The 27,218-nt window shown below is 47.1% G+C and overlaps 1 protein-coding gene across 2 annotated transcripts in view; it reads left to right on the top strand.

Annotated features, from left to right (window-relative positions):
• Positions 1–27,218, top strand: part of znf423 (zinc finger protein 423) — a 136,648-nt gene that overhangs the window by 39,453 nt on the left and 69,977 nt on the right. For both annotated transcript variants that reach the window (XM_079269451.1, XM_079269450.1), the window contains exons 4-17: positions 18,469–18,616; positions 19,110–19,234; positions 19,474–19,555; positions 19,752–19,827; positions 20,146–20,426; positions 20,536–20,819; positions 20,948–21,328; positions 21,560–21,741; positions 22,338–22,877; positions 23,010–23,160; positions 23,350–23,931; positions 24,074–24,258; positions 24,675–25,099; positions 25,428–25,641. In XM_079269451.1, coding sequence (XP_079125577.1) covers positions 18,469–18,616; positions 19,110–19,234; positions 19,474–19,555; positions 19,752–19,827; positions 20,146–20,426; positions 20,536–20,819; positions 20,948–21,328; positions 21,560–21,741; positions 22,338–22,877; positions 23,010–23,160; positions 23,350–23,931; positions 24,074–24,258; positions 24,675–25,099; positions 25,428–25,641 — 3,656 coding nt within the window. The remainder of the gene's footprint in view (positions 1–18,468; positions 18,617–19,109; positions 19,235–19,473; positions 19,556–19,751; positions 19,828–20,145; positions 20,427–20,535; positions 20,820–20,947; positions 21,329–21,559; positions 21,742–22,337; positions 22,878–23,009; positions 23,161–23,349; positions 23,932–24,073; positions 24,259–24,674; positions 25,100–25,427; positions 25,642–27,218) is intronic.

Raw genomic sequence — 27,218 nt, 5'->3', positions numbered from 1 at the left:
GCAAAAGAAGTGGGCAAGAACCACGTCCACCTTCCGTGTGACGAAAGCCCAAGGGGTACTCATTATGATGGAATATTGTTTTTTTGTAGAATTACACCCCGCCGCTGGGGGACTACTTCCCAGTGAGGAGATCGGGCACCAGCTTCGGAGACTGACCGCCTCGGCTGTAGCAATTCAAATTTGGCCCGGGCGAACTGTAGCGCCTCGATGCAGAGATCCAGCGCTGCTGCTCTGCTCATTTTCTGTGACCAGTGTAACGTTAGCATGAAAACATGGTGGAATTAGCGAGCTTAAGTTAGCTGGCTAACTAGCCAACCGCGAAACGATCTACTTATTATCGTCTACTTATTGTTGTCCCAGTGGAGGAAAAGACATCGCTGTCACCAGCTAATCATTAACTTTGATTCACCAGATTGTGTCACCTGCCTGATGGCTTCATTTCCAGGCTACAGACGGTGGTTACTGGAAAACTAAAAGGATAGACGCTGTGGGGAGTGGGGTCCGACTATAGGGCGTTCTTTTATTTCATGACGTAGACGAGTCCCAAGCGGACGATTCTATCTCAGAGTCGGCCTTGCGCTGGAGGATTGAATTAAAACAGCAGATGGTGTTTTGAGCCATTTTCAACAACGAAATGTCAATGCAGCATTGATGTGTTTCATGACAGTACAGTCATATCATTTAGTTTACAGCTTAAAAAACACTTTGAAGTGAGAAGTTACTCCTTAATAACACAACTACCCCGTGGCACTGGCTAATTGCAGTATCACATGCAGAAATACCCCGCGGTACCCGCCTTGAGATCTGACAGCCTCTCGTAGGTATCGGACCCAGCACCGTTCCGAGACACCTTTTAAACGCCAGACTTCTTCCTCCCTCTGATCAACTCGTCAAATGATCTACCTCATGGAGTTCACAGGCGTTCTCTCCTTTGGGTGCTTATTTGAGCATCCTGTCACCAACCTACTGGTTAACAAACACACAAGTTGAAGGACCGTGATTAATGACGTCCCTCCCAAGAGTTTTGACGCATCAAGCTGCTTGATATGTTGACGCAGGATAAACCATAGAAATTTACTATCCTCACAGATATAACTTGTATAACAGATGAATCAGTGTTTAACTGATACTGATTGTGTTTTCAGGTATAGCACCTGCATCCTTAAATCATATGTTTCATTCAGATTAAGCTGGATTTTGTATGACACACATCAATGGTGGTGGACTGTACAGTAAATCGATAGTTTACTCTGAAAACCAAAATCCTCGAGCTGAAACATGCTGTACAAAGCTCTGCTCTATGAATGCATGCAGAATGACTGGTTGTCCTCCTCAGTGGTGGCAATAAAACTATTTCCTTTGGAGAAGCTGTTCCTCACACATCTGTCATCGTGTGAAGGGTTTCTGTAAACCCAGTAATCAAATGCAAGTATGTTTGGTATGTTGGTTTTATTTTTCATTGCACACACACATATAATCTTCTGAATCAAAACTCCCAAATTGAGTTTTTAGAAATGCTTAATCCCAAATGTCCTGGGTTTATCTCTGAGTGTGTTTACGTTTGTATGTCAGAGCTAAACATGTACAGTGTGTGTGCCCTTGTTGGCTTATCTATATAGTTCTTTATATATATGTGTGTGTGTGTGTGTGTGTGTGTGTGTGTGTGTGTGTGTGTGTGTGTGTGTGTTATGGCTCTATCAGTGTTTGTGTGGCCGGGTGAGGATAGAGTTGTCATGGGGCCATGTGGGGGACTCTTCCATGTGTCGATACGTGTGTGTGTGTGTGTGTGTGCATGTGTGTTGGGGGAGAGGGGGGTTGTCTGGATAATGAGGAACAGGCCATTCCTTTGGATTCCTGCACCCCTGCCAACAACCAGGACCCCCAGCACCTCTACCCCCCTTTCATTTTCTCCCCCCCAATGCTGACACCTGGGACTTTCCCCCCCCCCTCTCTCCCTCTCTGCTTCTTCTTTCCCTCTTCCGAAGTGGAACGTGCAACCTCCCTCCATTTGATACACCTCCCCTCTCGCTCCTTTTCTGCCTTTTAACCTCTCTCTCTTCTTCCATTCTTTCTCCGCTTCCTTCTTCCCTCCCTCATTTTCATCCTCCTCTCGCCCACTGGGATCCCAAGGCCTACATCTCCCATTCATGCCTCCTCTCCTCTCCTCAGTCTTTCTCGCAGCATACAGACCACAATGTCTGCCTCCTTCTCCTCGCTCCTTCCCTCCTTGCTGTCCCTCCCTGCTGAGTTCTCAAACTCAAAACTGACCACATCCCTTCCTTTCACCCTCTGTCTCCCTTCCCCCATACCCTCCCTCCAATCTCTCCCCATCTTCTCTGTTCCCTGTGGAGCTGGCCCCAAAGCTCTGATCCCTTCCTCCATGCCCCCAAACTCCCCCACTGTGCCCTCCCAAGGCACACACACACACACACACACACACACACACACACACACACACACACACACACACACACACACACATTCACACACACCCTGTGGCGACTGGCCCCAAAGCAGCCCCTGTTGTCTCCCTCCCTCTGTTTTTCCACTCTCTTTCTTTCTTTCTTTCTTTCTTTCTGTCTTTCTCTCTCTCTCTCGCTCACTCTTTCTCTCTCTCTCTCTCTCTCTCTCTCTCTCTCTCTCTCTCTCTCTCTCCCCCCCCCCCTGTCTCCCACACTCTGTTCGATGCTTTAGATTTGTTATGCACTTATAAACTGTTTTTCTCAACACTGTATTTTGAAGGGAGCTATTTATTGCACTGTACCTGAATACATCCTGTAAAGAATTACGACTTATTGTACGTTACACATTTGAATGTGTTTCTACTCCAGGCTGTCTTGACAGAAAACCTGTTTTGTGTCTCTGTGATGTTTAGGCACTGATTTAAAATTATATTTTGCTTGAATGAGTCGAGGTCATTGTACTGATCGAGGGCTCGAGATCCGCAATATGTAATTCCCACTGTGGACTATCGCGGATGCTGCAACAGCAAAGACTATCACCCACTTATCTTTTAACACCTGTCCATCAAGTACAGGTGTGTGAATATAAATATATATCCACCGGCACACCTGCTTTACTCCTCCAGCAAAGATATTGAATTTACTATTACAGCTTGCGACAAACTAAATTTAATACAAAGATACACTCAGGTGTTCTCACACACACACACACACACACACACACACACACACACACACACACACACACACACACACACGGTTTCAGTCGCAGACAGTAGTGGCAAAGGGCAGTGTACCACAGGGAGAGGGCCTATAATAGTTTTAACCCAGCGCTCAGGTGTGACTCGCCTTTGTCCCGCCAAATGTCAGAGAAAAGCACAACTCCAGGGAGAGAGAGAGGGAGGAGGGAAGGATGAAGCCGAGTGAGTCAGAGAGAGTGGAAATGCAGGAAAGGGGTGTGAGATGCATATATATATATATGTGTGTGTGTGTGTGTGTGTGTGTGTGCAGTGAGAGGGAGGCAGGAGTCGACCAGACTGATCAGGCTGAATGCTTTTCTGTGTTTTCTCAATAGATTAGCTGGCTGGCTGTATTTGTATCGATATAAATGACTGACTCTTTTGTTAAGCGACTGACCGACTGACTGTTATGTCCAGCAAGTGAGCGGCTGTTTTTTGGCAGCCTGTCTGTCTGGGCCCCTGGTTATGTGGGGGCTGGGAGCCCCACTCTGCTCTGTTCTCTCCCCGCCTCAAGAGCTCCCTAGGGGGGCAGCAAGACCAACTCTGCCAGCCTCTCTCCCACACTCTCATTTACCCCCACCCCGATGCTGAGCATGCATGCACACACACTGACGTCAGCTGCTCTGGGCCTTCTCCCCTGGGTGCTACCAGAACCCTTTGTTTCCCCCACCCCGCTTCATCCCCGCCTCCCTCCTCTCCATCTCTCCTTCCACCCTCGCTCCTCTCCCTGTCCTTTGTCCCTTGAAATAGCTGTCCTGCTTACTGCCTGATTGGAATTCACTGCACTATGGGAAGTCACAGGGGAGGGCCATTGTCAAGTGTGTGTTTTTGTGCGCACACACATGTGTGTAAATGTGCTTTTTCCCCCCTCTTTGTGAAATGATCATGAGTGCTTGCAAATTTTCTCGTGCGAGTTTGGCTCGGGTGTTCGGGTGTCAAGAAGGCATGTGGCGGTAGTGCTGTCGGTTCGAGAAGCAGTTCAGTAATAAACTGGAAGAAGAAGTGCGTGACTTGTTTTGAGAGAAAGCATTTTTATATCCTCCACGTGTTTTATGTCCTGATCGAGTCATGATTGTTTGCCTGTTAAAATGTGATTGCTGGACGATATGATGCCTAACGCAGGACTTTCACCCAGGAGGCCGCTGTTTGTGTCCTGTGTGAAACCAAATATCGACGTTGTCTTTTTCTTAAATCACAAATATTCTCATTTCAAACCAAATTACCATGTTTTTACTCTAACCAAGCAGTTTTGTTGCCTAAACATGACCAAGTCATTTTGTCGCGTTTTTGTTTTTCTTTCGTCACATGTTTAAAACGGCAACCGTAATCTGGCTTTCCCCTGAAAGGTAATTGAGAATGGAGTTCAGTTGTATGGGAATGTGAACGTGCAGTTGGCCACATGGTTGGGGAGGCCGATACAGTATGTTCATACTCAGCCAGCATAGTTTTCCTTTGGTATATATTGTCATCAGGATACATGGTGCCATGAATGTGTGTTTACAGTATCTGTACAGTATTTGTAAGTGAACATTTTGTATGTAGGTTTTATAATCAGTGTGTGTGTGTGTGTGTGTGTGTGTGTGTGTGTGTGTGTGTGTGTGTGTGTGTGTGTGTGTGTGTGTGTGTGTGTGTGTGTGTGTGTGTGTGTGTGTGTGTGTGTGTGTGTGTGTGTGTGTGTGTGTGTGTGATCATGCGTGCTTCTGCTCCCAGCATGAATCCTAGAATTGGGGTTAAGGAACAAGAGAATTCCTCCCTTGTATTCCCTCCGTTCCCCTCCTGTGGTCTCCCTCCCTCTGTCTCTCTCTCTCTCTCTTTGTCTTGGTCTCTCTCTCTCTCGCTCCCCTGAGAAAGTGGGATGTCTTGAAATATTAACCAATCTGCTCTTCATTTTTCAAATATGATAGAAAACAGACTGCTAAATAAGTCAGGAGCGAGGCCTGCCCGGGGAGCGCTGCAGGACGGGGCGCTCAAATAAACAACACAAACAACAACAATGGGGAAAGGGAAAGACGGAGAAGGGGAAACTCTTGTACTTGTATTTACCAGCATGGGTTACTGCAATGGCTGCTGCACCCGTCTGTGTGTGTCTGTTGGGGGCTGTGAAACAATGACTGGGGTGGGCTCCGTGGCTGACTGAGGCCTTGCTTTACCTCAACACTGCTGCTGGCACCCTGCTGGAGTGATGAACTCCCCCAGGAAGAAGCACTGCTCCGTGGGCCTGCCATCATCCCGCTCCTCTCTCTCTCTCCCTCTGTTCCTGGGATGGTGTCGGGGCTAGTGCTGGTGGTGGGTAGAGGGCATTATTTCAGGGGGTTTTGGGTGGGTTAGGGTGAGTGGATATTTCTCCCCCTTGTTGGCTGCCAAGCCATGCGGCCTGCGGACGAGCAGATAAAATGCTTTGCGTGTGACTGTGAGTCAAGAACCGATCGTGCTTGTGTGCAGAGATTTGTATGCGCCTGCGTTTTTGAGTGCATGTGGGTATTTGGAGTGTGTGTGTGTGTGTGTTAGAGAGTTAGTCCGCAGAGAATAGTGTGTGTGGTGGGAGGTGCAGTGACAGCTGCAGAAGGGGGGGGGGCTTGGGAGCTGACTGCTCGCTGGCTGATAAGGGGGGCTTCACATCAGAGACGCGACAAGAAGACTAATAATGCTGGAGTGCAACACGCACACTCAAACACACACACACACACACACACACACACACACACACACACACACACACACACACACACACACATGTACACACAAACACAGAGAATCTCATAGAAGAGAAGCGGTGTGAGAAAAAGTTAAGGAAAGCTAGATAGGGCTGTGGGACACCGGAAGGAGATTTTGTGTGAGTGTGTGTGTGTGTGTGTGCGTGTGTGTGTGTGTGTGCGTGCGCAAAGTGGGGGATCACAGCATTGAGGCAATAGACAGAATGAGAAAGATATGTCAATGTGTGTATTTGTAATGTACTTAACTTTGTGTACACGTAGTTACTGAAGGGCCGCCTCGGAGGTCAGTTTTAAGGAAAAGAGTCCAAAGCACACACGGCTCATTAAGACGTCTATAAAAGCCAACAGCTACAGTGTGAAGCCGCACACTAGTGAAGGCAAAGTGCAACGCTACATTGTGAAACAATACACCAATGTCCTATTTTCCAGTGAAGCAGGGTTGTTAAATATTACGTCTAAAACTTAACATGTCCGGCTTTATGTTTAAAAAGCCATTTTCTGGTGAGCCGTGAAGGAATTCAGTGACATAAGACACAACAGAAGGAATGTAAGGCAAGCTTCATACTCTTCTACTCACGTTCACAATCAACTGTAGAATAACGCACCAAGCACGCTGGGCTGGTGCTGGGTGTCATTTTTGAGTACTCTGACAGATATATCAGATATTTTGACACTTCACAGCAGGAATAACGAAGGTGTAGCTGATGACATTAACAACGGCTTTGCATCAGCTAATTTCCATCAAGAAAGAAGTTCTATTGGAATTGTTTGAGACACTCTGACGTACTGAGCAGAGCGGGTGAGAGCATGTCGCCTCACGCTGAGCCCTGTGCAGTGTCACAATGCTGCACCAGCTCACCATCTACCAATGCACAGTGTTTCGCTAATGTCCCTCTCCTAACGAAGGCCTAATCAGTCTCGTTAAATCCACTCCAGTAGCATGATGCTTCTATTCCATTCCTCGTTCCTGATGTAATAATAGCCCCCATCAGTCCTTAATTATTCATATTTTAGAAATACAATCCAAGTTAGCGGTTCAAACATTAGTACGTAATAAAACTCCCGAGGCCTCGCTTTTAATTGAATTCCTCCGTTTAAATTAATTTTGGGGCATGCTTGTGCTTTTAGCTTGCTCCTCCGCCGAGGAGAGAGGGAGGAGAGAGGGAGGAGAGAGGGAGAGACGGGGGAGAGACGGAGGAGTGAGGGCTCGCTCAGGGAGACGGATCTGCTGCAGGTGGAAGAAACAGCCATGCAGGTGTTTAAGCATGGTGAGGGCCACTGGATGGTGGAGGGGAAGACGTGAGGGACGGGAGGCGGTGCAGGAAATTAATCCAATGTACACATCCAAGTGTGCTCTTAAGTATAAATTGGAAATCCGTATGCAATCTGATCTGCTGTCAGTAGCCTTGTTAGACTTGAGTACTAAAAGGACAATCAGGACATGAGCAGGTGGACACGGAGAGATAGATGGAGGGGAAAAAAGGATGGTGGACCAAAGGGGGGTGGCAGCGAGCAGGTGTAGGGAGAGAGAAAGAGATTGGAGGAGGATGGAGGGATGACGGGTGAGGGTAGAGGATCAAACGGAGGGGGAGGAAGAGAAAGAGATTAGCCATGCTGATGCTAGGGGGTCCCCTCTAAAGGCATGAAAGCACAGCGAACCCCAGTCAGTCAAAGAGGCATTTCCATTTCTCTGCTCTCACCGCTCTATTACACCGTCAGCGCCCGCTAACTGAGTGTGTGAGTGAAATGCAGAGACAGAAGTAGAGAGTTCTCCTGCGCTCATATGTACTAACTTTGTGTTCTGTGTGTGCGTATGTTCAGCTGCATGTCTGCAGCAGTGTGTGTGTGTGTGTGTGTGTTTGAAGTCATTGTGGTGCTTTACAATAGTTTGGGTCCCAGAGCAATCCGCTTTCCAGCAGCGGGGACCCACCAGTCAGTGGTCTCCATTGATCTGCACCCTTCCACCACAGATACTCCCAACCCCACTGTGTCTCTGTGTGCCGTGTGTTTCCCGTTTTTTATTTATTTATTTTTGTGTATGTGCGCTCACATTCATGTGTCACACCGTGTGCGTGACTCCCTTTTTCGCGACCCCTTTCCGTTGTTGCATTTACATTTAGCTTCTTGCGTGTCATGAAACCATGTTTGTGTGCATGCATCTGCGCCGTAAAGGTGTGAGGTATGTCCGTGTGTTTGTCAGGGACCAATTTCCCCTCAAAGAAGTTAGACTACCTGTGTGTGTGTACATGCTTTGACACAGACACATTTCCAAAATATATAAGATGTCGAAACTCACACATTAAATGTGGGAAATATTGATGATTGATCTTAAATCCATTGCCATTTTTACTGAACATGCTCTGGGGTCTCATCAAGTATACTACTCACTCACTCACTCGCTCACACACAAGAAAACGCATTGATAGAAATAAAGCAGAGCGGATAGTCTTCTTGGTAGCAGCTACATTCTTATGTTTGTCACATTTTACTTTCACAAATTCCAATTATCTAGAGAGGAGGACACACATACATATGCCAACACAAGGTCCGTTAGAGAGGGAATGATCCCCAAATATCAAGTTCAATGTGACGGGGGAGAAAGAGGGGCTTCAGAACAAACCGTCCAGAAAAGAGGCTCCTGTGTGAATTCGAGACCACACACTGGCTGCAACAAAGAGCAGCGCTCAGACACACACAGGGAGCCACGCACAGACAGAAACAAAGGTGGATTTGGTAAGAAAAAAGAGAGACAAGTGTGTGTGTGTGCGTGTGTGGATGTGTGTGTGTGTGTGTGTGTGAGTGAGAGTGAGAGCTGGCGACATGAAACGGATCAAAGGGGGGAGAGGTCGACAGGGCAGAGAAGGAGAAAGACAGAGTGAGAGGCCAGGGGGTCCCGTAATTACAACCTACATCCGCCAAGCTGAGCCATGTGTGACTGACTGTGTGTGTGTGTGTGTGTGTGTGTGTGTGTGTGTGTGTGTGTGTGTGTGTGTGTGTGTGTGTGTGTGTGTGTGTGTGTGTGTGTGTGTGTGTGTGTGTGTGTGTGTGTGTGGACTTCCTTCTGATACTTCTCTACCCCACACTACATCCATCCTTTTGCTCTTTTCTTTCTTTTCTCCTTTCTTTATCTCAGTGAAAGGTGACTCACCTTGTATACCTTTGATTTCTATGTGTGTATCATTAAGAACACCGTCCAGGACATAACTTGCACACAGCGTACATTCTGTACATGAATATTGTCTCACACAAACATAGTTCGAGCCTTATAACACATACAAAAGCATACACAGTAGGTGACGCTGTCAGGCCTCTTATCTCGACCTTGCTCAGTCAGTATGAGTGAGATTAAATGGCGTCCGATGGGATGGACAGGAGAGCCTGCGCTGACCTGATCTTGGTGCCAGAGGGAACGACAAAAAGACTTCATGCACGAAAGCATTGTGTCCTCTGTGGATTACGTTTTGACACCCAATAGTTCAGATTGATTCACGAGTATTTGAGAGCTAAATGTGTAAATGTTGCTTCTTGAAAATAATATATTTGTTAATGAGGCCTTGATGCTGTGTTACAAAAGTGACACACACACACACACGCACACACACACCGCACGCTACAGCTAATATCTGTTCTATTCATGTTAGAACTGAGAGGGAAATTTATTTAGCATTTTGTCTGATGAATGCACCCCCAAGTTTTTGCCACCTTACTGTGGTTGAGTTGCCATTTGTTGGTGCTTGCATGTGTAAGTTTATGCATATTACTTTCTGAACATTGTGTGTGTGTGTGTGTGTGTGTCTCTGTCTCTATCCCAGTGAGCATTCTCTCTCTCTCCAGCTCTCTTGCCGTCTGTTCCTCTAATCCCTGAGTGTGTCACTAATGGCAGGTCCAGGTGTTCTGCTCTGCTCTGCTCCTCCCCTCGGGACTCCTCGTGTGTGTGTGTGCTCCTCTCATGGGGGGTTTAGGAAGTGTGAGTAGGGGGCTGTCCTGGATCCCGTGCTCCAGAAGGTAAGGGAGGGAAGGGGAGCGGTGTGCAGGAGGTACCCGCTTCTCACAGCTTGCTCTTGGGCTTCCCCTGGGCACAGGACCCCCCTCTACCATTCTCCCACGAGACCCCATGAGCCACATTGCCTCTCTGTCTCCCTCCCCTCATTTTCTCCCTCGCTCTCCCACTCTCCCCTCACATCCGCCGCTCGGTAGTTCATGTACCTGCACTGCTTCAGTTATTTTGCTCTAAATGGAGAGGCTTTGCAAGTTCGTTAAAAAGAAACAGTGTATGTGTATTATCGGTGCGTCTGCACCGCATCCACATGTTTGTTTACATGTGTATTCGTGTGTCAGTTTGTGGTTTGAACAGCGAGCACCAGCTGCCATACATCTCTTATTTATAGGTCCCACATACGCATAGGTGAAGGTGTGAGGACTCGTGTGTGTGATATTGTTTATACATCTGTAGATCAATCACATCCATTAGTAGTGGATGATGAATGCGCACACAAACTTATACGAGGTTCTCACTTAGCACCAATTGTCCATCATAATTCACCAGGTAGCACTAATATGGCTTTGAAATATAACTCGACTGTTCTCATAACTGCATGTGCGTTGTTACGGTTATGTGGGTACTTCTGTGGGTATTTCTGAAACATCCAAGGGCCTCCTTACGTGCGTGAGTGTGTGCATTTACCGGCAAGTGTGTGTGTGTGTGTGTGTGTGTGTGTGTGTGTGACTCAGGTGAATGTGTTTGTAGGTTAGAGAGCGCTCTGTCAGTCCACCAAACCTCATTCTGTAAAATAGATCATTTAGCCGCCGGCGTCCACACAACGGAACCACACAACGGAACCACACCTCTTTGTGTGTTTGTGTGCATATTCACTGTACTGAGTGTGTGTGTTGGCATGGTGTTGTTGTTTGTCTAACACTCTGCCTGACAGCTGGTTCTCATTTCTCAGCGAACAAACAGCAGACGAGATGGACAGCGAGCGGGATGGGGGGGGTTCCTACGCAGGGCACGGGACCACTAACCCTCCTGGTTAGTGCCTTGCTCTGCTCTCTGTTTTGACTGGAGCCATAGAAGAGATGAAGTAAATAATCAGAGGGAATCAGGGCAGCGTGAGATAAAAGGCTTGTTGAGAACGAGTTTGAAAAGAGGGAGGATGAGAAAAAGAGGGAAGTGTGTTAAGAGGAAGCAGATGCCAGCCCTCCTCTACCACATGGTGTATGTTTGTGTGTGTGCGAGTCAGTGTGCCGTTGCATGCGTGTGAGTGTTCATGTCTTCTAGCTGTGTGTTTATGTTGGTATATATAATACAGATCATGCATTTGAATTGGCACTAAATAGTACGAGTTATTTTGGGTAAATTATTCTTCATCCTACCGACACTGCAACACTTGTCTTTTTGACAATTATTCTCATTATCAAATCAACTTCCAATGTTTTTTTCAACAGATTGATTAATTGTTTAGTTTATAGAATGTCAGTAAATGGTGAAAAATGCCGTTCGCCATTTCCTAAAACTCACGGTGATGTCTCGGTGAATGCTTGTTTAGTCCAGCCAACGGTGTGGAATACAAATTCATTCAATTGAATATCACAAAGGACAGACATGTGCTCACAATGCTTACATTTGAGAGCCTAGAAATAATTGTTCATGATTTCAGCTTGAAAATTGACTTTTCGCTTTCTTTTGGTCTATAATATGTAAGAAAAACAATTTCCCCACATTCCAACTAACGGCCCAGAACTCAAAGATATTCACTTTTGGCAAATAGAAGCAGCGAATCCTCACATTTAAGAAGAGGGAACCAGTCAGTGTTTGGCACTTTTTGTTTGAAAGTGACGTTGAAACGCATTGAACACTTGCTGATTCACTTCACGTAATCGATCAATCCGCTACCTGTTTCAGCTCGACGTGCAGCACCATTCAATGCTTCACAATTTTCATGAGTTTTCTTATAATTACAAGCATGACAACACAGGTGTGTCAAATACTGCCTAGGATATTTGTTGACATCTGAAAAATGAATTTGAAAAACGTGTAATTACTTTAAAAAAAACTAATATTGATGTCAAAATACATAAAACCACTTCTAACTCTGTCAATAAAGTTTTTCTTGCCTCAATAGAGGATCTAAGGATAGTTGTTACACGTCTCAGATAAACTTCTGACTGTGTACTTCATTCATTCCATAAGCCGCACTGACCTCGTCTTTGAATGCTGCGCTGTTCTATACGTGCTCTCTGTGTGTGTGTGTGTGTGTGTGTGTGTGTGTGTGTGTGTGTGTGCGTGTGTGTATACAGTATATTATGCTGTGTGGTCTGGACAAACTCGTCATCTGCCAGCTCACTGTCCACCCACCCCCATCCTCAGCCCCCTGCCCCTAACCTTCTGCCCTCACACACGCTCACACACACACACACTGCCCATATGGAGGAGTTGGCGCCCAAAAGCTTCCAAAGCAGCCGGACCCATTCCCAGGGCAGAAGGTGAGGGTCCCCACAGCCTGCTTAGTGTGTGTGTGTGTTTGTCCATCCACCGTGTCCTCAGGGGCTCGAGCCCCGGACAGACTACCGCACCGTCCTTTCTGTCTGTCCTCGCTGTGGCGCGCGTGTGTGTGTGTGTTTGTCCCGACTGACCGCATCCCTTGTGTGTGGCAAGGACAGCAGCAGAGGACTGTGGGTCCTCCAAGCACAGGCCAGGGTTGCAGGGAGCGCAAACGTGTGAACCGCTGCACCCAGTTAACAGCCAACCACATAGAGGATGCATTCTGCAGACTTTGGTGTTTGTGTGGAGGCCATGTTGTTGCCATCTCATGAGATGAAAATGTCAGAACTAGCTAGGTAGCTTTCTTATATCCTGTGGCTATCCCGGGCACCAGGAAGAGTATTTAAATGAGTGGATTTTGGTCACTTTTTATTGTTTTGGCTACTTCATACCTCGTACATCACGCCAAGAGGAAGTAATGAGCAGCCTTTGAACAGCCTCTAAGGTAATTGTGCAAAGCAAAAAACATAAATCACACAGTTTGTCACAGAAATGTAACTTCAGATTTAGGCTGCAATTTTCTGCATGAATCCAAAATGGTGCAGCAGCTATTTTTGTTTAAGCTGCAGGATGTTCTTTACAAAGAAAGTGGTATAAAGTGGTGTGCTTGCTTTCCGCCAAACTTAATTTAGTAGTGGTGAATTATACTCTGTGTGTGTGTGTGTGTGTGTGTGTGAGTGAGAGAGAGGGGGGGAAAAATAAGAGCGTTTGTGCCTGGCTGCCCAGAGAGAGCCAAGGGTGGAAGTTGTTTTTCTGCCCCCTATGGTGAGTCTGGAGCTGTGTGTGTGTGTGTGTGTGTGTGCGTGTGTGCGTGTGTGTGGGTGTGCACACTCGGAGCAGCCTGGGGCCATCGGAGGGGGCCTGGGGAGCTGTGGAAGGAGGGATGAAGCGAGAGCGGGATGGAGGGAGAGGAGGTCAGCAAGGGTCTCGCTGGGAAAGGTGCAGGTCTGGGCCGATGGCCAAACAGAAAGGTGGAAAGGAGAGCGAGGCGGTCGGGAGGTGGAAGGAAGGGAGCAGGAAGGGAGCAGGAAGGGAGCAGGAAGGGGAGACGGGGAGAGAAATGGAAGGATACAAATTTGAGCAGGTAGACAGACGGCTATACCCAAGGTGAACACATCCATTGAACTCGTCAGAAAGCAGGTTTCCATGACACTATTACTTCGGTTTACATTGTTGATATTTGGAGAAACAGCCCTGTTTGCATATTTTCGGTGTAACTCCTAATGAGGACGTCACTTGCTTATTCTGAATTAGATGAAAGTAAGGATGAAAGGTATGGTAAAACCTGAGATGATTCCTTTGATACAAGAATATTCAAGCATTCAAGTCTTTGGTTCCAATACATATTCTTTTTCTTGGGATGTTTGTCATCTTAAGGAAATTACTTTATTTTGACAGTCAATCGCGTGCTTAACTTATCCGATCACATTTTACGTGATTCATTTCTGATGTTAATTCATAATTTTCTGCATGCAACAGTAGGCAGTATGCAGCTTTAGCACTTGCAGCACCGGGAGCCGGAACCTTTTCTTTTTTCTGCTGCTACCGTCTGAGCTCCTTTGATTCCAACATCAAAGCAAGAGGAAGGAGAGAAAGCACGACGTACATGGATTACGTTTCCATTTCAGGCATTTAGCAGCCGCTGTTATCCGGAGCGAACTAATTGAACTCATTTTCAGCCCATCGAGTCGTTAACTTCATCAGTTTGCCACTTTTACAGCCTCGTATGGCATATTTCAAAAAATGCCGGCTAGTTTCCAGACTCACATTTTGGAATGGTTGAAACCGTTCACGATCATTATATCTGGAGATCACAATCGTCTCAAGTTTATTTTACCCAGAGTTCCATCTGATAAACTCTGCTGCTTTGATGCCATTTCCCTCTGTGCGACAGTCATGGCAAAGCAACTGAGTTTAGATAGGGGGCAAGTAGACGGGGGAGGCAGGAACATGAAGAGAGATTGGTCAGCGTGTGTCTCTTCATTAGAGTGTTTCACCAAGGCTGTGTCCTCCACACGTTGCCACACTGTCTGGCCTATTAGAGAGCCATGTGGGGAGTGTGTGTGTTGTTTGCATGTGTGCGTTTGTGTGCGTCTGCCGTTTCAGGTAGACTCAGGCGGTCCGTTTAGTTCCTTTCTGGTCTTTTCCATTTTTCATCACAGACCCCTGGTTTCTCCTCTCCTCTTCTTTCTTGTCTCCCCTTTCATACCGCCATCTCTTCCCTCTCCTCTGGAGTTCAGAGTCTGTCCATCTGGAACGTCCCCCCCCCCCTCTCCCTCGGTCCCGTCCAGGCCGAGAACACAGGGGTGAAGGCCAACACCGGTAGGGGGAGAGACGGCGGGACGGAGGGAGAGATGTCAGCGCTATAATGAGTAACAACATGAAAGCTGACGGAGGGAGGGAGGGAGCGAGGGAGGGAGGGAGGTAGTGGAAGAGAGATGAAGACAGAAGAGTAGAGGGACTGCTGGGGATAGAGGGAGGGATGAAGGATAGAGGGAATGGATGGGAAAGGAGAGGACTGCAGTGAGAGAGAAAGTGGTGGCGGAGCAGTTGAGGCCCTGTGGTCCTCCACTCCGCTCCTCTCCTTCGTTTTCATTCGCCAGAGAAGAACAGAAAGGAGGAGGAGGAGGAGACGGGGGTTTGAACAGCGTGTGTCGGCGTCCGCCTGCTCCTGCCTGTTACTCTTTCTCTTTTTCTCCCCCCCAACTACTTTTTCGCCCTCTTTTTTTTCCCCCACTCCAACACGCCCTCCCCCCTCCGCAACCAGCCATCCTCCCCATCTTCTCTCGAGGATTCTTCTCTAATTTAACTTTTCATTGAAATTTTCCTCGCTCCCCCATCCCCATCCTCCAGTTTCTCCCAGTCTGCCATTCGGCCTTGTCTTGCCAGGTCCCCTCGCGGCCCACTGACAAAGGAGCCGTTAAAAAGCCGTGTGATCCTCCATTTTAGCGCCAGCCACGCTAGTCAGAGGATTAGGGCTCTTTAATGATGCTAATCTCTCCTCCCCTTCTTTCCCACCACCCCCCCACCCTCCAAAAAGTGATTTCTCCCTCTTGCTCTCAATCGCTCTTGTCTCTCTTCCTCCCACTTTCCCAGCTCACAAACTTTACCATAACGGACTCATACTGGTGTTCCCATAATGACCCCCATGTGTCCAGACCAGCACTGTGAAGAAACACTTTCCCTGTTTTTTCAAGGGTACATTCGCACCCCCTTCCTCTTTGCTCTGCTAAATATAACACGTGCTTGAAATCAAATCGTTTTGCTGAACCTCGACTGGCCGTATTGGGTCGAGTGTTCGACTGTATGCTCAGTATCTCCGGTTATTGTTGAGTGCATCCTGTCCGACACAGCCAAAGAGAAAGAGGGGGGGAAAGGTGAGCGTGTACACTATCTGTGTTGGAGACGGTATCACTAATCTGTCTCAGGCTACACTTAAAGACGTGTCCCCTGTTGAGTCGGCAGCGGGAGTTGTCTGGATTGGCGTTTTATAGACGCACTGTATTTCAGCACCAGCCCTGCTCCATGTAGATGGTACATCTATTCATCCTGCTGATGTCACTGACATGGAGACGAATAGAGTCCGCTCTGCCTCTTATTCACCCATGGATTTGATGTTTGTGTTGTGGGTGACTCAGTGGCATAAAACAAATGAACTATCTGTAAAAAATGGAAGCAGCTCTTTGGACTGTGAAGGACAGGAAGCATTTCACATTCATACTTGATCTGCACTGTTCCTAATGCAGCTCAAATGTTAGTTTTTAGATTTTTCATAATGTTGCTCTCATTCTGTGTATCAGGAGACAATGAGTGGTGCATTTACAGGGATTGTTTAACATTCATCACTTGTAAAAAGAAACTCAGCAAGTCACCTAAATGAAGCATGCTACCATTGATTATTTTGGCTACTTGTCATTAGTAGGAAAGCACAGGCGTACGTATAAAATAAACGTCGGCTGAATTCCATTTAGCTGCTTCAGTTCCAGGGTCGTGGTGTTATTCATGCACACCGTCATGACTTACCGGGAGACTTGAACATAAGCAGAGCCATCGTCAACGTTGCTCGTCGCACCTTTTGAAGTCTAAATGCGTGATAAGATTCCACCCGATCATCTGACCTGACCGTGGTGGATTTGGGATCGATGTAGATGGAGGTCGACGTGTGTAGGTCGCTTTCAGGCCGGGTGTACTAGGAAATGTCACGGGTCAGGGTGGGCGGGTCAAAAAAGCAGTGTTGTGAGTAAGTTATTTATAACTTCAAGAACCATTTCAAGCAGTAGTTTCCCTTCTCGTCCCCCTTCGCTGTCTCCTTTCCTCTTTACACAAAATGAACTCATCTGGAATGAATGCCGGAGTTTTGTTGGTGACAATAAATTGTCAATATTTTTCAAACATTTTACAAAATGATACTTCTCCCTCCTATGTTCCACTTTCATCCACTCAAGGCGACTCATCTCATTGTCTCTCATGTTCCCTCATCCTCCTCCTTTCATACTCTCAATTTCATCCGTCTCACTCTCACTCACCCTTCGTTGTCACCCGCTCTCCCTCCCTCTTGCCTCGCTGTTCGGCTTCACCTTGATAGCTCTATTTTCTTATGTTTTCCTCAACCTTTTTTTTTTTGTTTCCTTCTAGCTTCCAGTCAAATTTCTAAGTCATGCTTTCACGATTTTATTTGAACCCAGAACCCCCTGCTGATTTTTATTTGCTCATCGCAGTGCCTACATTTTCTCTGCGATCGATTCATCACAAGGATCCGTTTTCCACCCCCTCTCGGCTCGGCCGAACACCCAGTAGACTAGACACACACGCACGCACGCACACACACACACACACGGGAGACGCACAAGAGTGTAGGTTGAGGTAAAACGGTGCATTGGAGAGGTTTCTAAAATGATCAGCAGGAACTTGTCTTCTGCACACGTCTGTGCTGTGAGTGTTTGCATTTGCACACACATTGGCTTTATGTCCGACTTCTTTTTCTCCCAATCTCTCCGTCTTAACACACTATTTCTACATTTTCTCTCTTTGATTTGTTGCTGGCCTAATTGATACAGCTATTGGATGAAAGCAAAGAAAGCACCCCCCCCCCCCCCCACTCCCTTGCTCTCTTCTTTACATTTTTCAGGCAAATGCTAAACAGCCTCAGAGCACACAAAGCAGAACAGAACAATATCAAGCGTTATTCATTTCCCTCTTTTATTGCCTCAAATCCATTCTGAAGTGTCTATTAAAGGAGTCGTGGCCTTTTTTGCCGCCCGAGCGCCAGACTGCACAGGAGGGGGCAAAAGAGGGAGAGAGCGAAAAAAGGAAAAGAGCAACGCATAATCTCCTATGTATGGCAGATAAGAGGAGAGAATATCGCCATCTTTCCACTCTGCTCTCCACATCTCCTAATCGCTTTTCCGACGTTTCAATCTGCCAAGGCCCTAATGAAAATATGATGAGGCGGATCTATGGTCCTCGGGGACGGATGGAGGGATGGGAGGTGAGGGGAGGGAGGGATGGAACGAGGGATGGCTGCAGAGGGAGGATGAAGGGAGAGAAAATACACTCTGTCCTTATTTCTGGGCTCCGTCGGGGATACATAGTTCTTGGAGCTTTCTATTTAGATGTTGCTGCTGCCAGAGTGTGTCTGTTTCATTCTCTCTCTTTATCTCTGCCATCCTCATTTTCCCTCTGTATGTGCTCGTGTGTGTGTAACCGGGATAAATGTGTTTATTTTTTAGTTTATATTCCTTTTTTCTTATTTGAACTCCCACCGGCTGCCTCTCCCGCCTTCTGCCTTCCAAGGAAGATGTAACTTCTTCTTAATCATTCTAATGCTCCCTGTTTTACCCCCACTTTTTTTCTGTCTGCGCTCGCCTATCTCTTTTTTATTTGTTATATAAATCCTGCAGCTGTGTACAACATGTGTGTGTGTGTGTATGTGTGTGTGTATATGCGTGTCTGGCTGCAGATGAATCTAAGGCTTTTTCTAAACGTCCCGTGTCTGTTTCCCTTTCTGTCAGACGGTGATGACGACCCAGCAGGGCTGTCCTGGGTGCCTTCCTCGCCCTCCAGTAAAGACGTGGCATCGCCCTCTCAGATGCCCGGCGGCGAGGAGGAAGGAGGCGCCGGTCTGCCGTACCCCTGCCAGTTCTGTGACAAGTCCTTCAGGTATAACACTCGCTGTCGTTCGCCTCCCCGGGATGCGGGCCGGTTCCGTCTCGGTGCCCGTCGTAGACACTGATATCATATCTGTCTGTTCAGCTGCCTCCTCATATGCTGAATATCAATGTGTACGTGAATAAATAGTATTCTCAATATCGCCATGGTAACATGGAGCACTAAGGCAAACAGTGAAAGGAATGAGGTGAATACATTTCCCACATACATCTCCAGGGACGACCCACTTTAAGAACAGCTGTCACACACACCATAAAGTCATCGTCATGATCCTCTGCATGGATGCAGTGATATTAGTAATGGTTTGAATTTCATTTTGCTTTTGATACCAAAGACGAGCAGGTTATATTCATCCTTACATTTATTGTGGTGTGGAAGTTTTCATTTTGTCAAGCAACTTCGTAAAGTTGAAAATGCAAATGAAAGGTCATTTATTTGCATCGTGTGCCTTTTTGTGAATCTGTCTCCCATTGATTCTCCTCAGCCGGCTGAGCTACCTGAAGCGCCACGAGCAGATCCACAGCGACAAGCTGCCTTTCAAGTGCACCTTCTGCAGCCGTCTGTTTAAGCACAAGAGGAGCAGAGACCGCCACGTCAAACTCCACACAGGTAGGTAACGAGCCCTCCAGGCCCGCTAAGTGTGCGTCGGCATAGAGAGACCAAATGGGTTGCAGATCCACATTCATTTGATGAGCGTGGATTCTTTTGTTGTTCAAGAATTGAAAAATGGAAAACACCAGAATCAGACTTGGCAACACATTTGTTCTGACAGTGTTTTGGGGGTCTATAATATATTGGGTTTGTTTTTCTGATCCAATCACCTCTCATAAATATGCTGCTTGACACAGGAGACAAGAAGTACAGTTGTCAGGAGTGTGAAGCTGCTTTCTCCCGCTCTGATCACCTGAAGATCCATCTGAAGACTCACAGGTAACTGCTTCTGATCCTGTTCTTAGAAACTCTTACTGTTGATCCAAATGTTCATCTGACGTTCATTTTACTTTCTTTTTACTCTTGACTCTTATTTGACTCTTTCTATTTAGGTCTTAAAAATTGCTTTTGATTCACAATAAAATGTTTCTGATTCGTGATTGTTGTTCTTGACATCATTTGTCGACACCTCCAGCTCCAGCAAACCGTTCAAGTGCAGTGTGTGTAAGCGCGGCTTCTCCTCCACCTCGTCACTGCAGAGCCACATGCAGGTGAACGCTTGATTGATGTTTTCTGTTAATATAACTGTTAAATTGCCTCGATGCTCCGGCTCACTGCTGACATTTTCTATTGATAGTCGATCGTGTAGTTAAAATCTGACAGCGGGGACGGCCCTTATTTCCATTGTCGCGAGTGCAATTTCCAAAATATATTACAATGGCAAATAATAAAAATCAGCAATGATTTCTTTTTAACCTGTACATGAGTACAGGAGGCCCTAGCTTACTGTCATCAAATGAAACCTTTTGACCGAATGTTTGACAACACATGCTTCTTTAAATCCTGACTTTACCCTCTGACTCTGGCAGGCTCACCGCAAGAACCGCGAGCACCTCGCACTGAGGAGCGAGAGGGATGGAGGCAAGAAGGGAGCAGGAGGAGACACTGACCTGGAGCAGGACCTGTATATGTGTGATTACTGCGAGGAGACCTTCAGCCAGACGGACGAGCTGGAGAAACACGTCCTGACCAGACACCCCCAGCTGTCTGACCGAGCCGACTTGCAATGCATCCACTGTCCAGAGATCTTTCTAGACGAGGCGTCTCTCCTCACGCATATTGAAACGCAGCATGCCAACCGCAAACACAAGTACTACAGCCTTGCTTTTTGAAGTGGTCGAACTACTGATTTTCATTCACGTGCGGTAATAGTATGTAGCTTGCGTTTAACTGGTCTTTTGCTCCTACCCCCCCCCCAGATGTCCTGTCTGTTCGGAACAATTCCCATCTGTGGAGGATGTCTACTGCCACTTAGACAGCCATCGCCAGCCGGACTCCTCCAACCACAGCGCTGCCAGTCCTGACCCTGCGCTGGGCAGTGTGGCCTCTATGAGCTCGGCCACTCCGGACTCTAGTGCCAGTCTGGAGAGAGGCTCCACGCCGGACTCTACCCTAAAGCCCAGCCAGGGCATCGAACGAGGCCGCAGAAGAAACATCGACTCTGTGGAAGACATTGTGATAAGCCTGGGTCATCAAGTGGGAGGTATGGTACAGTCAGTCACTTATCTACAGAGCAGCCAGTTACAGCGATGATTTGATGGCCAGAGCTTGGTTTATATGTTCAGACTCTGTGTATTTCTAATTCAGCGGTTTGCCTTCCTATCGCCACAGGGGGAGGGGCAAACTGGGCTAAAGTGACGTACTCTTGCCCTTACTGCTCGAAGAGAGACTTCCACAGCCTGGCGGTGTTGGAGATCCATTTGAAGACCATCCATGCGGATAAGCCGCAGCAGAGCCATACGTGTCACCTCTGCCTAGACACTCTGCCAACGCTTTACAACCTCAACGAACACGTGCGCAAAGCTCACCGTACCAGTGGAGGAACCATAGGCACAGCGGTGGCGGCTTTTCCCCTGCTGCAGTTCACTAACGTCACAGCGTTCCACTGCAACTACTGCCCGGACATGTTTGGAGACATCAACTCTCTGCAAGAACACATCAGAGTGTCGCACTGCCTGCCTGGTGGGATTGTGGCGGGGTCCACCACATTAGGTGTGTTGTTGGAGAAAGCTACGATTCCTAAAGAATGGAAAGTGACTTGAATGTGTCTATTGGTTTTGCTCGTGCATTGTTTGTTGAGAGGGCTTGTATGCTTTCCGGACTGAGAACGGTTGTTGAAATATATAGCATGGTTAGTATTTGGTTAAGTGGCCATTGTATCATGCGTGTATCATAACACCATTTAAAGGAAATAAACAATGCAACTTAATTCCTCCTCCCTAGAAGGGAACCATGCCTTCTTCTGCAACCAGTGCTCCATGGGATTCTTGACGGAGTCTTCGTTGACTGAGCACATTCAGCAAACGCACTGCAACTCCATCGCAGGGGGCGGATGTGTATCTGGAGGAGGGGTGGCCAAACTGGAGTCTCCTGTACTACAGACTGCATCGCAGTCCTTCATGGAGGTGAGAACTCGTCAAGAATTAAATTTCAGAAATGATCTTTCAGCCAGAGTTGAAAATACTTGGTGGTGGTGTGCCTGCCTGGCTTTGCACAGGTCAACGCTGTTACCAATCTGTGGTTGAGCTGATAAACAACAAGCTGGTTCCTATTCAATTAGGTTGTTTCCTTTACTCTGTCATGAGCCCAATTAAGTGTTCAATGATGCATGCTGCTCATGCAATTCTGGTTCATGATAATTTGACTCTATGAATTACTTCCTGAGTTGAGTCTGCAGTTACGGTGAGTCATTGCTGGTCTGGACTTAAACTCGTATTTTTTATTACTTACTGCTTTTTTGTTCCCAAATTTTATTGAATGCAGACTTGACCGACCACAGTCAAAATTCTGTCAATCATCAGTCTATTATTTCTGAACTTAAAAGTTATGATGATGACTTAAATGTAATGTCTCTGCTTGTCTCCATGTCTCTCTGTCTTTCACTTCTTCTCTCTGTATCTTTCCGATATTCTGTTTTTCTCTTCAAGAATGAAACCACAGTATTTTGTCAATGTATACTATTCTTTAAAAAGTAAAGTTAAGAGTTCTTTCCCACGTACAGGTTTACTCCTGCCCTTACTGCACCAATTCGCCAATCTTCGGCTCACTCCTCAAGCTCACCAAGCACATAAAGGAGAACCACAAGAACATCCCGTTGGCGAACAACAAACGGCAGGCAAAGGTCGCAGACTTAAGCCCCGCCTCCTCTGACATAGAGATCTCCTCCCCGAAGCGCCACAGGCTGGGAGGGGACTCCACCCCCTCCATGGGGAGCAACGGGGACTACCCGTGCAACCAGTGTGACCTGCGATTTTCCAGCTTTGAGGGTTTCCAGGCCCACTTAAAGTCACACCTGGAGATGCTGCTGAGGCGCCAGTCCTGCCCCCAGTGCAACAAGGAGGACTTTGAATCCCAGGAGGCGTTGCTTCAACACCTGACAGTGCACTACACCACCACGTCGACCCAGTATGTGTGTGAGAGCTGCGATAAGCAGTTCTCCTCAGTCGATGACCTGCAGAAACACCTGCTAGACATGCACACGTTCGTCCTGTACCACTGCACTCTCTGCCAGGAGGTCTTTGACTCCAAGGTCTCCATACAGGTGAATGAAACATCTTCCTTCCTTTGGGTGTTACTTATTTCTCATATTCACATCACATTTAATACATTAGTGGAGCAACCGTCGAAATTCACCCACTGGGTTCGCTTCTTTTTTCCACTTTCTGCCGTTTAGGTGCATTTGGCAGTGAAGCATAGCAATGAGAAGAAGCTGTTTCGCTGCACAGCCTGTGCCTGGGACTTCAGGAAGGAGTCTGACCTTCAGATCCATGTGAAGCATAACCACCTGGGCCAGAGGGCAGGCCTCCCAGGGGGGCTCGGAGCAGGTACTGTACATCTTCACTGGTAGGATTGGCTAAGTTTCATTCGAAAAGTAGACCTGACTCTCTGAAAATAAGCACAATGATCTCAACAAGCAAAAGTCAACATTTAAAGAAGAAAACCAACCTGACAGAATTCTTGTGGGCTAGATTCAGCTTGAATCTGCATATCTTGACCCAAACCTTGTCCCACAGGACTCAAGCCCCGGAAGTGCATCTTCTGTGGTGAGACGTTTGGAACCGAGGTGGAGCTCCAATGCCACATCACCACACACAGCAAGAAGTTCACGTGTCGCTTCTGCGGCAAAGCTTTCCAGGCCATGACGCTGCTAGAGAGACACCTGAGGGAGAAGCACTGCTTCTTCGATGGTGGCAGCATCACTGGCAACGGGGGTGGCACAGGGAGTGGCGGGAGTCAAAATGGGACGCCCAACGGGCTGGCGCAGACCTCCAAGCGAGGAGGAGCAGGAGCAGGAGGAGGAGGAGGGGGAAGTGGTGGCAATGGAGGTGCAGGAGGCATTGAAAGAGCAACAGTGGCGGCGGCCGAACAAGCCGACCTGCAGAACATGCTGATGAAGAGCGCAGTGGCGGGAGGAGGAGCTGGCCAGGGAGGAGACGCAGCCAACAGCCACGAGGCAAGCGGAGGCGAGGAGGAGCTGGACAATTCAGAGCCCATGTATGCCTGTGATATCTGCGGGGCAGCCTACACCATGGAGTCGCTTCTGCAGAACCACAGACTGCGTGACCACAACATCAAACCGGGAGATGATGACGCTTGTAAGATTTGTTTTCAATCATCAACTTCTTGTTTAAACCTTTTCATTATTAATTTTACAGTTTAATACAGGACATGAAATATGTCTCTCTGTATGTGTTATATGATGATGATGATGATGATAAAAGTAATTTCCTATACCAGGTTCTCGAAAGAAGAAGGCAGACTTCATCAAGGGGAACCACAAGTGCAATGTGTGCTCCAGAACATTCTTCTCTGAGAGCGGGCTTCGTGAGCACGCTCAGACGCATCGCGGCCCCGCCAAACACTACATGTGTCCAATATGTGGCGAGCGCTTCCCCTCTCTGCTGACCCTCACTGAACACAAGGTGCTGCTCTCTGGCCTGTATATGTGTGCATGTCTTTTGGGCTATCTGTGTTTCAGCATGTCTTTTAGAGGTTTACACGTAGGGAACAAGTGCAACCCTCATAGGTGTAAAAACACTGCCGCCTCCTTTTGTTTTTCTCTTGTGTTACTTTTTGGTTGCTTTCTATCTCTCTTTTGATCCAGAAGCTTCTTTTGCTGCTTTGAAGTTCGAATGTTAAACTGTCCTTAGAGAGGCAATTACACTACAGGAAAGAAAATATTGAAAAAATGTATTGTGTAATGCAGCTACAGTCAGTCAGTATTATACCAACCGTGTGTGTTTCTGGATATGTTTCTATGCTTTGATAAAAGGTCGTATCACTCACTACTTTTTGCATCATTATGTTCATACTTTTTGTGTATATTCCCTCTCTGCAGGTGACCCACAGTAAGAGCCTGGACACAGGTACCTGTCGAATCTGTAAGATGCCCCTGCAGAGTGAGGAGGATTTCATAGAGCATTGCCAGATGCACCCTGACCTCCGCAACTCCCTCACCGGCTTCCGCTGCGTCGTCTGCATGCAGACCGTCACCTCCACCCTGGAGCTGAAGATCCACGGCACCTTCCACATGCAGAAGCTCTCCGCCGGTTCTACGCTCGGAGGAGGAGCTGGAGGAGGAGGTGGGAATGGCGGAACAGGAGGAGGGAACTGTTCTGCCTCTTCATCCCCTAACGGGCATCTGCTGCAGCACAAGTTGTATAAATGCGCCTTCTGCCTGAAGGAGTTCAAGAACAAAGGGGAGCTGGTGAAGCTGGATGTACACGGCCTGCCTTATGGCCTCTGTGCTGGCTGCATGAGCAGGTGGGTGGCCAACCTATAAACCCTGTGGATGATGCCGTGTGTTCATATAGAGATACTTCAGTGAACAATACTTAACTTTACTTTTAAATCAACAGCAGCACATCGGTACAGCTTTGCCACAGAGTTTTAAACATGATTAAGTCTCTCACACATGTAACGCACATTATTACCGGGTTGAACACTTGGAAGCTTGGATTTTGTATCGCTGTCACTATCTTTTCTCCGTACTGGAGCCTTAAAGGATAGGACGTCTGCGCTAAATGTTGTTTAGCAACAGTTAATGTCACTGAATTCAGTTCAAACAAATTTAAATGTTCAATCAAATCAGGGGCACGAACGGCCAGAGCCCCAGCCAGGGAGGACACGCCACACCAGGGGACACGCAGGGAGAGAAGACCATGGGCGGGCTCAGGTGTCCGGAGTGTGGGGTGAAGTTTGAAAGCGTGGAGGACTTGGAGAGTCACGTCCAGACAGATCACCCGGAGATCAGCCCTGAAACCAGTGCAGCAGGAAAGAAGGCTGAGGCGTCACCTGCACCTAAGGTGAGACAGGAGCCACTGAGAGATAAGTGCTTCTATGGAAACTTTCTTCTCAAACCAAGTCTTTGGCGTTGCATTTTTACTAAGATGAGGAGGACGTTTGGTAATGTGAGTAAATAGAAAATATCTCAGACACTGAATACTAGAATCAGATTGGAATCTTAAATGTCAATACCTCTGTAGTGCTTCTCAACAAAAACATCAACACAAATGAACAGAACTGAGTACAGTGAGGTAGATGAAACATGACCCGATATAATTAATGTTAATAAGAAAAACAGCATTTAAAAGATGGAGACATTTTCAGGAAACTCAAAAATCCTGCTAGTATGTTTGCACGAGGTGTGTGTGTGTGTGTGTGTGTGTGTGTGTGTGTGTGTGTGTGTGTGTGTGTGTGTGTGTGTGTGTGTGTGTGTGTGTGTGTGTGTGTGTGTGTGTGTGTGTGTGTGTGTGTGTGTGTGTGTGTGTGTGTGTGTGTGTGTGTGTGAAGTATTGGTGCGTGCTGCTGCTTTTGTATCTAGCCTGCATACGTGTGCTTGTGTGTATGGCGGTGTGTGTCAGCTGAGCCCCACTGGGTCCTGCGGCTGGGGCGTGCTGAGGCATTGTGGGAGCTGTTCGTTCTACTTGATATTGACAGTCAGGCTCCCCGGGACCTGCCACGTGTTTACGTGTGTGACAGTGTGTACTTGCAAGTGAGCGTGTGTGTGTGTGTGTGTGTGCCAGAGCCAGTTCCTAGGGACCCTCTGTCTTACCTGCACCTTTGTTTCTGCTTAGTCTAACAGCACAAAGCAGACAAAGTAGGATTTTCTGTGTATGTGTGTGTGTGTGTACTCAGTCTAGCAGGCTGAAGCAGCAGAGAGATCGTGGAAGTGGGGCCTTTGTGTATTTTGTATGTGTTTGTGCATGAGTGATCGCTGTGTGCTATGAATGGATAAGCAGAGCCTCTGCTTCTCTCTCTCTTTGTTTCTGTGTCTCTCACCCTTGTTTCTCTGGCTCTTCATCTCTTTCGTCCTCTCTTGTCCTCTTTTCTTCTCCACTCGTTTTCTCTGTTTCTGTTTCATTGCGTCTTCCCTTAATCTTTTTCCTGTTCACTCCCTCCCTTATTAATTTCTCTCTCTCTCTCTCTCTCTCTCTCTCTGCAGAGGCATTACGTGTGTGTGTGTGTGTGTGTGTGTGTGTGTGTGTGTGTAACATGCTTCTTCTTCCTTTCACCAAATCTCCACATACTTGGACTTTCAGTATTGCTTGATTAGTGTGAGACTTTGTGGGGTTCACATGTCTTGCATGTTGAGGTTTTAGAGCTTAAAAGAAAGAGTGACATTTAATAAAAAATTGATAATAATAATAATAATAATTTCTTACGCTTATCTTTTTATGTGCATGTATACCTTTTTCCTTCTTGAGCACGAGGGGTCACTTTCTTTCTATTTACAGGTAAATCGTTACTATGGCTACAATATAACTAATATATATATTTTTGAACTATTATGCTTTCACAGTTAAAACACTCAAATATGATATATTGCTTTGTATTTTATTTCGTTTTTTTCACATTCTGTGGTGTTCTTGTGTCTCTATCT

The sequence above is a fragment of the Melanostigma gelatinosum genome (genome assembly GCF_949748355.1).
Source record: "Melanostigma gelatinosum genome assembly, chromosome: 1".
Taxonomy (NCBI): domain Eukaryota; kingdom Metazoa; phylum Chordata; class Actinopteri; order Perciformes; family Zoarcidae; genus Melanostigma; species Melanostigma gelatinosum.
Note: the sequence above shows the minus strand (reverse complement) of the source record. Positions and strands in the feature narration are given on the sequence as shown.